General features: G+C 35.5%; 1 protein-coding gene across 4 annotated transcripts in view; it reads left to right on the forward strand.

The window, feature by feature from the left end:
• SPHKAP (SPHK1 interactor, AKAP domain containing) overlaps window positions 1-12,319 on the forward strand; it is a 169,016-nt gene that overhangs the window by 25,289 nt on the left and 131,408 nt on the right. For 2 of the 4 annotated variants that reach the window (XM_012446151.3, XM_012446153.3), the window contains exon 2: window positions 6,858-6,936. The exons of the other annotated variants lie outside the window; for them this stretch is intronic. In XM_012446151.3, coding sequence (XP_012301574.2) covers window positions 6,858-6,936 — 79 coding nt within the window. The remainder of the gene's footprint in view (window positions 1-6,857; window positions 6,937-12,319) is intronic. 4 annotated transcript variants of the gene reach the window in all.

Consider the following 12,319-nt stretch of genomic DNA (forward strand, 5'->3'; position numbering starts at 1 on the left):
TTCATTGCTTTTCTGAATCTCTTCTCCACTACAACATAAACTCCGTGAAGGAAGGGATGTTTGTCTGCTTTATTTACTGCAGTATCTTGAGCACCTTTCACAATTTTTGCTGCTCAGTAGCTGTATTAGTCTGTTCTCAAGCTGCTAATAAAGATATACCTAAGACTGAGTAATTTATAAAGGGAAGAGGTTTAATTGACTCTCAGCTCTACATGGCTGGGGGAGGCCTCACAATCGTGGCAGAAGGCAAAGAGGAGCAAAGCCACATCTTACATGATGACAGGCAAAGAGTGTACGTTCAAGGGAACTTCCTTTTATTAAGCCATCAGATCTCATGAGACTTAGTCACTATCATGAGAATAGTACAGGAAAGACTCACCCCGATGATTCAATGACCTCTCACGGGTAATTCAATTACCTTTCTACAACACATGGGAATTATGGGAGCTACAATTCAAGATGAGATTTGGGTAGGGACACAGCCTAACCATATCAGTAGCTATTTGTTGAAAGAATAAAAGAATGAACATGCACACAGATTTCTACTTGGCTTTATAATTGCTTAGAAAAGATTATGTTCTTTCTGATTGTTGCACTTCTAAGTTGCTTATGGAACTGTTAACAAATCATTAGAAAGACATCCTATTTTGATTGAGTGTTTCAGGAGAAATGAAATGCTTGTGTATTTATAGAACACTTTACCTTAGAAAGTCTTAGCTTAAATCTTTCACAAGGGAAGACATTTCTAATCACAATGCTCTTCTATATAGGACACATTCAGTTCCAGTCTGCCTAGAAGCTGGCTAATAAACTGGATGACCTGCTGAGCTTTCTCTCTGAGCTACAATGAATGACAGCTCCTAAATTCTGAGGTTTTGCTTTGCCCTCTTTGCTTGCACCACATAGAAGCTCTCGTGCCTGTTTGAAACTATAATTTGCAATAAATATTACATTTACAGGATTTTTCTCAGAGATATGTGTATAGCAGTCTTGGACATTATAGGAATAAGAGAATCGTTGTTTGAAAGTTCTAAGACATCTGTAAGTTTCTTTACGTAATCACCGTAGTTGGACTTGCTCACGTTTTGCTCTTAGTTCACTTTTCTCAGTGGCTTCTAGTGAGCCAACAGCATAAACCTGCTGTGCCAATGGCTATATTGTCCTTATAATGATGAAACACCTCATCTGCTCAGCCTCAGGAAAATTTTATGCTCTGCTTCCCCCATAAAAGATGAAATATGGTTTCCAAGAACAAGTCAAAGTTTCTTGAACCTTGGCTATTTGGAAATCTATGGAGTCATAAACCTGAAACACATACTTATGTCATGTTTAGTTTATGGTCTTTTAGCGAGTAAACTTTTTCTCTTTTTATGATTTATATGGGGCATAATGCTTAAGGTTGTCATTAATAATAGTTGCATATAGGTTATGGCTGTTTAATTTTATCTGTTTTGGTTGCTTTATTAATGATCTACCTTTAGAAAGCAAACAATTCTTACTCCATTAACTTTTGTCTCACAAATGGTTACTGCCGAATGAATAAAAAGGGTAATCATTGTTAACCATTAAACAGAGGTACTGGGTCCTATCTCAGGTCTTCTTTTCATTTTCTGAAAGACAATGAACTGGGCAAAGATAGAGCTAGGAACTAAATAAGAAAACTTTCAGCGAAACCACAATAATTGAGATTAACTCCAATGAAAAAGTATGATTAAACACCTTGATAATGCCTAATGGTACCTGGGAAATGCATTGTAGTTAGAAATATAACTTACACAAAAAGGAAGAATGTTGCTGTACCATTTTTTAAAATGATTTTCTTGGGTGAGTTAAATAATAACCTTGTGAATGGGTAATGGGCTTAAGAATAGTCTATTTACCAATTATGCAAAAAAATAGAATTTAAAAAGTAATATTAATTATTCTAATTTCTAAAGTGCTGCCCAAATTAAAACTACTATTTTTAACTAAATTTGTTTCTTCAAATACAAAAACTAAGGGGAATCCTATAAAATCTCCCTAATATTCTTTACAAGTTAAGAATGTTTTAAATGTTGATTTTTTTTCATGAAATGGAAAATGCAGGTATATTTTCCCCTTGTAAGTTCAATATCTTTAAATATTACAGTGGAGGACTTACATGAAGATTTGCATTTTTCTGTCATTTTCTTAATTAATTATTTATTTTTGGTTGAGTGAATTTATGTGAGAAAAGAGGAAGTAGAAGGTTGATTCTATTTTTTATTTTTGCATCTCATTCTAAAACCTGATGGTTTTTTAGTAACCTTTTTTAACTGAGCAAGAGTGAGGAGTCATCAAAGACTGACATCTTATCTGCTATCTCTCTCTATCCAACTACTTCTGATTCTTTCTGGGAAGCTTTTCAGACAATAGGCCAGTTCTTTCTAATTTAGTCTTCTCTGTTCACAAATATTATTAGGTCTCCCTTATGCTATCCACATTTTTCTTTAAGCCCCCTGGTGCTATCCTTCTCTGTGTTTTTCCCAACACTGTCAGATAAATGTTAAATGCCTGTGAATTTCTGTTCCAGTAATGTGGCAAAATTATTCATCAGTCCTCTTGCTGAAAATGACTAAAATTGCAACAAAAATTTTTTTAACTTATTAAAAGTTATGAAAAGTAGATAAGATAATAAGAAATTACTGACTAAATATCATCAGACCACCAAAGATGAACAGAAAATCTTAAATAGCAGCCAGAATAAAAGATACAATACTTTTAAAGAAAATAATTAGACTGATACCTGACTTCAAAAAAACAACAATGGAATTCCAAAGATAATAAAGTGATATTTTCAACAGGCTGAAGGAAAGTAATCAGTTTAGAATTCCATATCAGTGAAGAGATCTTGCAAGAATAACTAGAGATATTTTTATACAGACAAAAGCTGAGAGTGTTACTTCTCACTGAAAATATTAGGCAGGATTTACTCAGATATGATGTCTAAAATACAAAAAGAAATAAAGGATGAAGAAAGTTTTAAATATTCAGTAAATCTAAGAAAATGTTGATTGTATAAAACAAAATTAATAATAACCTATGAGATCAAAAATAATAAAAATGTAGGTGATAATGTAAGTTAGGAGGGTACGTTAGTCCATTTTCACATTGTCGATAAAGACATACCTGAGACTGGGTAATTTATAAAGAAAAAGAGGTTTAATGGACTCACAGTTTCACATGGCTGGGGAGGCCTCACAATCATGGTGGAAGGCAAAAGGCACATCTTACATGATGGCAGACAAGAAAGAATGAGAGCCAAACAAAAGGGGAAAACCCTTCTAAAACTATCAGAGCTCCTGAGACTTACTACCACGAGAACAGTTTTGGAAGAAACTACCCCCATGATTCATTTATCTTCCACCGGGTCCCTCCCAGACACATGGGAATTATGGGAGCTCATAATTCAAGATGAGATTTGGTTTGGGACACAGCCAAACTATATCAGAGGGGTTAGTTGAAGTGTTCTAAGATCTTTGTATTTACCAGGAGGAGGATTAAAATGTTAATTAGTTTTAGAACATGATAAGGTAAATATACATATTATATATTTAGGATAACTACTAAAAGAAAAAAAAAGAAGGTACAATTTCTACAGTAGGCCAAAAAATAATAAAACTCGACTAGTTCAGCCAGGGAAAGAATGTAAAGAAGAGATAGGATCGTATGTAAGCAGACATTAAATGGACCCAGATACATCAGCATTTACATTAACAGTAAATGAACTAAATGTTGCAAATAAAATAAATGCCTGTTTTATTTTTTAAAAAATAAACAAAGTAAGACATATTTAAAACATGAAATACTAAAAAGTATGGGAAAAGATATATTATCCAATGGCTAACCAAAGAAAATATGTAGCTTTACTATTCTTGGGCCAAAGGAACTTTAAAACAGAAAAACATTGCCAGAAATAAAATAGAATGGTAAAGATCTACATTGCCAACAAGATATGTTATTTTAAGTTTCTATTCACTTAATAAAATTGCCTCAAAATTAAAACAGCAAAATGAAACAGAATTATAAGAAGAAATTATCCAAAAATGTATTAAGGAACTTTGAAGGTTTGTACATCACAACCAGCTTAACTTGGTGTACCTATACAGAGTACTACAATCAAAACCTGAAGAATGTATATAACATTTACAGAAATTGGCCATGCATAGTGGATAGTAAAGCAATTCTCAACAAATACCAAAGATTAATGTCATGTGAAACATGTTATCCGAGTACAATACAATTCAACTAGAAATAAAGACAAATTGGAAATTTCTAAATGAATAAAAAATTTAAAATACCCTTTCATAAGCATACAAAGTTACAAAACTGTAATTAAAAAGTAGAAAGTAATTTGAACTTAAGGATAATAAAAATTTCACATTTCAAAACCTATAGAATGCAGATAAAACCATTTCAAGAGAAAAGCATATAGCTTTAAAAGTACACTTTAAAAAAAAAGCTAAATATAGTAGTAAATGCATTAAGCATCTATCCTCTGAGATTTTAAAAACAACAACAAAATAACTACAAAGAAAGTAAAGAAAGGAAATGACAATAAGACCTGAAATCAATACAAGAAAAAATAACCAGCCTTTCAATAGCGTGGGATTTCATCTCTATAAAAATTTTTTATAAACTAGCTATGCATGATGGTGCTTACCTGTAGTGCCAGCTACTGGGAGGCTGAGGTATGACAATCTCTTGAGCCAAGGAGATTGAAGCTGTGGAGTCATAAGGGCACCACTGCACTCCAACCTGGGCGACAGAATGAGACCCTGTCTCCAAAAAAAGAAAAACATACTAAAAAATAGACTATGGAGAATAAACCAATCAAAAGTTAGTTCTTTGAAAATGCAAATCAAATTGACAAATGCCTGGTACTGTTAATTTTTAAAGAGGGGTAGAAACCCACCAAACAATAGTAAAAATGAGAAAAAAAGTAAACATCATTATACATACTGCAGACAAAAGTGTTATTAATAATATATTAATAAAATGTTATATTGATACATAAAAATAAGATTTAGATAACACAGGCAATTTTGAGTGCAAAAATAACTTACTAAAGTAATTCAAGAAGAAATGGAAACCATGAATAGTCTATAAACATTAATTTGATTCTGTGATCAAAAACCTTCCAACAGAAAATGTCTACTCCCACATAGCTTGGTTGGAGAATTCTACCAAACATTTGATAAATAGATAATTCCAATAGTACACAAATTCTCCCAGCAAGTAGAAAAAGTGAAATATCCTGAATTAACTTGACAGGAAAAGAAAGGAAATATAGCAAATCTCATTCATGATCAGAGGAAAAGATGCCCAACCAAAATATTAGAAAATTGAGTTCCACAACATATGAAAAAGAAAATATTGTTATCAAATTGAGTTTATCTCAGGAATTCAAGCCTGGTTTAACATTAGAAAATCAACTATTTTAATCAATCAAATTAACAAATAAAATGAAAGCATTAGAAAACCACAAATAGACAAGAAACGTCCTTAGCTTAATAAACAGTATCTATACAAAGCTACGGCAAGCATAATACATGGTGGTGTAACTTTAAGGATTTTTGCATTACTCTATTCAACATTTCCTGAAGGTCGTAGCCCACACATAAAGCAATAATGAGAAACAAAAAGTAAAACATTTAGAAAAGAAAAAACTAAAACTCTGAGCATTTCCAGTTTGTTTGATTGGTGTACATAGAAAACAAAAAATAATCCACAGGCAAATTATCTATTATGAGACTGAATAAACAAATTTAGGCTGTTTGCTGAATGTAAATCAGAACACTTACCTAAATTATATTTTTTTCATATGAGTCACAAAAAGGGAAAATTGTAAAAAGGAAATTATTTATAATGCTATCAATAAATATGAAATTTCTAGGAGTAAATCTAAAAAAAAGCAGGCAAGACCTTTCCAGAGAGAATTATAAATGGCTTAGATTGGAGATCCTCTTCTGTGACTACGAATGGTTGCTCCTTCATCCCTGATGCTCTCTTCCCCAACCCCTCCACACAAGGCAGGTATCCCACCTTGATGTCTCTGATATTTTACTACCTTAGTTCTTCTCTGGCATCCTCATTCACACAGTAAAATTGTATTGAATTCTAACGATTTGCCAGTGACTATCAGGCAATGAGATGCAAAGATAATTTCGTTGAATACATCTTATTCACTTCTTGCTTCTATAACATTGATAGTATTGATCTTTTTTCATAATTACTTTCATAATAACTTTTTAGCTGTTGAGATTTGAAGTAATATCCTGTTGATCTGCATGATTTGCATTGCAAAAAAGAACTAGAGCATGCCTTACAGGTAAGCATTGTGTAGAGACTTAGTTAAAATAAGCAAGACATTCAAAAAAGCTGAAATAAATATCCATAAACTGTGGAACCCTACAATTCTCTCTATTAGAATGTTAAGCCTGAGAAACTCAAAGTGTGTTTTCTACCCAGATATTCATAAAACAAATTAGAAGGCCCTGAAAGTTTTATCCACAAGATATAAATTATCTTTTTAATGCATCGAATATATGAAGCTCAATCACAGACACAAATCCAGCATATTACTCAAGACAGATGTTATCTTAAATATACCTGCAAACTTTTGAACTCTTTTCTGAGTTTTAACAAAATTATTACATCCTCACTATCTAGCTACTTGTGTTCCTTTTGAAACAGCCTGCGGTGATCTGCATCTTTTTTCTTAAATAATACTAAAACTTCTGTTTCTTTTTCTCCCCCTACCCTCTCCTCTCTTGCCTTCTCGCCAAATCTGCTGGTGTTTGTAACTCCCTTATTGTGGGTGTGGTCCTCTCCGTCAGCCATGTGGGTAGTTGAACCAAACTCACCTACCTGCCTCTCTGCTGCCTTGCCCACCAGGAGACACTCCCAGGAATCCAGGTGGGTTGTGGGGTGTGGGGTCCAGGGGATTATAAAGCCAAGTCTTTCTTGATCAGGGCCTCCTCTTCCATTCCAGCATCCCATGAGCCCTCTGGGATCCCAGATCTCAGGTTTTGATCCTGACCTTGCAGGCTTCCTTGTTTAGGGTACTTCAGCCAGACAGCAAACTGCACTGCATACTTTACCTCTTTTATTATTATTATTGTTATGATTTTTTTGACAGAGTCTTGCTCTGTCGCCAGGCTAGGGTGCAGTAGCATGATCTCAGCTCATTGCAACCTCTGCCTCCCAGGTTCAAGTGATTCTCCTGCTACAGCCTCCTGAGTAGCTGGGATTGCAGGTGCACACCACCACGCCCAGCTAATTTTTGTGTTTTTAGTAGAGACAGGGTTTCACCGTGTTGGTCATGCTGGTCTTGAACTCCTGACCTCATGATTCACTCACCTCGGCTTTCCAAAGTGCTGGGATTACAGGCTTGGGAACTCACCTCTCCTTTACTGTCAAAATTTACCCATTCTGTGCCCAATTCATAATCCTGCTACCTTCTTCTAGGTTAAATGGCTGTAAAGAATTAGGGATTTCGCACAAGACTAGACAGGTGGCAGAAATTTTTTAGTAGGCAGAGCACTCCTCATTCCTCAAATGTCAAAAGGAGGATGGTTTTCTTCTTGCATGGAAACCTAGGACTGGCAGTGTGTTTGGGGTTACCCCTCAATGATTCAAGTACCCCCCTTCTCTCAACAGGAGTAGCCATACAATCTGGTGCAGTCAGCAAGACAGCTTCCTGTGCTAACCCTCAGCCCATGTCTGCATCGCTCTTCTCTGGTCCCCAGTATCTCAATAAAACCAGAGCACCCCAAAGAAAAACCATTCTAAAGACAGTCAGTACGGGACAAAAGCATGTTGTATTCTGTGAGGACAGCAGCGCATCCAGGAAAGAGCACAGGCTGGGGGTCAGTTTTGACTAGGTTCAGATTCCAAATTAAGCCTCTTGATTAACTGTGCAACTGAGCAAATGCCAAGCCTAATTCTCGGTCTCCTTATAAATATAATGGGCAAATAGCACCTCCCCTCCTGTGATGCTGTGAGGATTTCAGGTTGCAAATATAAATATCCTGCCACAATGACTGGGGCAAAATAGGTGCTCTGTAAAGTATGTTTATTACCATTGACTGAAGTTATCTCCCTTCGGTAACAACCAATCTTGTCAAGTGAATTGTATGAGTTCCGTTTAACAGATGAGGAACCTGAAGCTCAGGGAGATTAAGGAACTTTCTCAAGGTCAAACGCATAAAAGTGACAGGCAGGACCCAAGTTCCCACACAGTAGTATTTTTGCCATACCTTATGGCATAAGAAATTTTCAATCTTTGGCATATTTATAGTTACTGCCTATCTCGTACTCAATGTGTAGATGCTGTTATACATTGCTTCATTAATTCTACTGGTTTTAAATATCGGAATTTTGAGCTATATGCATCTTGTATTGATTTTTTAAAACACAGAAAATATGTGATTTCCACTTATGACATATATATGATTTCAGTCTATCTGATAGATTCACTAACATTGGTATCTCAGTACTACAGACTCTCACAGACAAAAACATGGAGTTATAATTAAAAGATCATCTTTATTAACTCACTTAGAGATAAATGACAAGATTTCTTAAGTGGTGCCATTATTGACCCTACCACATTTATGGATCACTGACTAATTGTCAGGCATTGCACTAAGTATATTGTGGAGCTCAATAGTGAATCAAATTTTATTTCACCTCAAGAACTAAATAACAAATTTAGAAATAAAATATGGCAATGTTAATTCAACTCCAGCTAAACCGGAAAATCCTTCTTCCTTTAATCTAAAATTCAAATGTGTCTTAAGATGGAGATTGGTACATATTAATATTGAGGGGTAAAGATATATTTGCTGAATTTTATTTTTATAGATACTGTCTTCAAGAGGAAGAAAAAATCCAATTCTTCATCAGATCTATAAGTAGCTTGCTGGCACTATTCACAATAGCAAAGACATGGAATCAACCTAAATGCTCATCAGTGACAGATTGGTTAAAGAAAAATGTGATACATATACACCATGGAATATTATGCAGCCATACCAAAGAACAAGATCATGTCTTTTGTGGAAACACAGGTGGAGCTGGCGGCTATTATCCTTAGCAAACTAACCCAGGAACAGAAAAACAAATACTGCATGTTCTCACTTGTAAATGAGAGCTCAGCTATGAGAACACATGAACATAAAAAAGGAAACAACAGCCACTGGTATTAATTTGAGGGAGGAGGAGGAAGAGAAACAGAAAAAATAAGTATTGGGTATTGGGCTTAATACCTGCATGATGAAATAATCTGTGCACAAACTCCCATGACATGAGTCTACCTCTGTAACAAACCTTCAGGTGTACTCCCAAACCCAAAATAAAAGTTAAAAAATAGTAATAAGTAACTTGCTGAAGGATTTTTAGGATAGTGAAAATATTCTCATTCTGTTTGATACTATAATGGTGGATATATGTGTCACTTTTCCAAACCTGTAGAATACACAAGACCAAGAGTGAGCACTAACGTGAACTGTGGGCTTTGGGTGATTATGACGTGTCGATGGAGGTTCATCCATTGTAACAAATGTACCACTCTGGTCAAGGGTATCGACAATGGGGAAGGCTGTGTGTGGAGGAGCAGGGATACATGGACTGTCCTCTTAAGTTTGCTGTGAACCTAAAACTGCTCTAAACGTAGTTTTGAAAAAAAAGAAAACTAAACAACTTCGCTAATGTGAAAGGCAAATACAAAAGCCAAAAAATCTAAGGGAAGAAAATCTAAGATAAAAAATATGTCTGGGATGTTTGTTATCCAGGGATCATGTAATTAAATATTCTCCAGGCCAACTATTGTAATGAAAAGGAGTGCAGCAGGCTCACAAGCCACGCTTTAGAGGGATCCCAAGTTCACCAATTACTGCCCAGTGTAGCCTCATTTACCAGTTTTTCCAGAGAAGACAGAAACTCAGTCTTTTTTAGTACATTATTTCAGTCTTCAAGTGTTGGCAGCTAATTTAAAATATTTAATACTGTGCAGGCCAACATGGCTCCCGCTTTCTCAGTTCTGTTTATATTCTCATTGCTAAATGTTTTTTATATAAAACTACCTCTATTTTAAGTTTACTCTCTTTTTATTTATAATTTTTTAACATTTAACAAGCTGTACTTTTTAAAGTCCTAAAAGGAAAATACATTCATGATGAGAATTAAGTTACCTAAAGTGGAAATAATCTATAATTTTAATAATAGAAACTCCAGGTGCATTTTGAAGAGCCATTTATTGAATCCTAATATTTCTGCCAAAATGAGAGCCAAAATCACCTGGGCAAGATTATCCTCTAACCCTTTCTTAAAGAATATTCTTTAATCCCATTTCAACATGCTGAGTGTTCAATTCTACTTTAAAATTTTTTCTGCAGGTTTTGGATATTCTGAAATACTCTAATAGTATATATTAAATGTATAGGACATATAGAAAGGGACAATAAATCCAACAAAGGGCTCAATAAGTCCTTGAGTTCACTAAGGTAGTTAAAGAAAAATGAAGCTAGTAGTATTGGCCATTCTTGCACATCAAATTAGAAGAGCTTTTAAGACCATTCTTTTATATGGTGCGATGATGTTGTTATTTTAAACTGTGCCAGAAACTCTATCCAGCCGCCTCCAAGAACTTTGGCTCTTGGTTTAAGTCTCATTATCCAGAATCAGTGAAGTGTGCTCCATAGGCCTGTCCAAGTTTGATTTCGTTTCACCGCCTATCTGCATCTACAACTAGAAATCATTTGACTGCCTCATCCCCCGGAGATATGAGGGAGGCAAGATAGAGACCCACAGACAATTATCTGTGACAAAGGATTCTTCCCAGGCAGCACTAAAGCTTTTGCCATGAGAAGTTATGTTTGGCTTTAAGGTAGCATCTGGTGGCTTTATTGGCTTTGTCACTTTTTCCAGTCACATCAGCCCCCTTTACTGTGGCAGCTTAATTATCTATTACCTTTGGTGGGACTCATAACAGCTCATCACCAAAGTGGTAACCTATGTGTTAAAACCGGAAGTGTTATTTGATTCGAAAGGAAAACAGTACTTAATAATCAGAACTTTTTTTAGAACTTCAAGTGTAATAGAATTTCACATTTCCTAATTTGTTCATAAGCACTAGATTTTGAAATATCTTTATATCACCCATTTTAAAATAAAGACTTTTTCTGGTCACAAAATACTATATATTAAATATATAGACAATGTAGAAAGGGACAAGAAAAATTATCACAAATAGCTACATTATCCAAAGATAACTGCTATTAACATTTTCATGTTTCTATGAATACCAAACTATGTATTTATATATGTTTTAATGAACTCATTGATTTAACAAACACTTCCTGAGCATCTATGATATGCCAGGTGTTATTCTTGGACTGGGACTGCCTCGTGGAAAACCAACAAAGATAAGGATATTCATGAAATTTATAGTCTGTAGGGCATAGGGTAGGAGCAGACAAAAAGTGACACATGAAATAAGTAATAAACGCAGGAAACAAATACAAATACATGCTATAGAATGTTGGAACATCATACTGATACTGAGAAAAATAGATCAGGGTAGGAGATATTGAGCAAACAGAGATAAAGAGGCCTGTGTGGCAATTCTAGTTAGGGAAGTCAGAGGAACTCTCACTGAGAAGGTGACATTTGAGAAAGACCTAAAAGAAATAATAAAGTGAGATGTGCAGATCTCAAGGCAGAGAGAATTTCCAGCAGAGGCAACAGTTAGGGAAGGATCTAAGACAGCAGCTGTGCCCGGCCTGCTTTGGAAACAGCAAAGAGGCCAGTGTGGCCAGAGTGATTTGACAGAATAAGAAAGCAAAAAGACAAGGTCACAGAGGTAACAGAGGGTCCTTGGATGCAGGACCTGGTTATCTGTGGCAAGGACTAACGATTTTGCTTGAAGTAAAATGAAAAGCTTCTCCAAGTTCTTAACAGAGGAAATGACCTGAATGGGCTGGGCATGGTGGCTCACACCTGTAATCTCAGCATTTTGGGAGGCTCAGGAGGGCAGATCACCTGAGGTCAGGAGTTTGAGACCAGTCTGTCCAACATGGTGAAACCCATTTCTACAAAAAAAAAAATTAAATTAAATTAGCCAGGAGGTTGCACTGAACAGAGATCATACCACTGAACTCCAGCCTGGGTGACAGAGTGAGACTCTATCTCAAAAATAAATGAGAGCACTTGGGCACAGGGAAGAAAACAACATTTACTGGGCTGAGTGGGGAGGGGGAGGGAAAGGGAGGGGAGAGGAGGGACAGCGGGGGGGTTG

This window comes from Aotus nancymaae, unplaced genomic scaffold (assembly GCF_030222135.1).
Source record: "Aotus nancymaae isolate 86718 unplaced genomic scaffold, 86718_ANA_hifiasm-v0.15.2.pri h1tg000008l, whole genome shotgun sequence".
NCBI classification, from domain to species: domain Eukaryota; kingdom Metazoa; phylum Chordata; class Mammalia; order Primates; family Aotidae; genus Aotus; species Aotus nancymaae.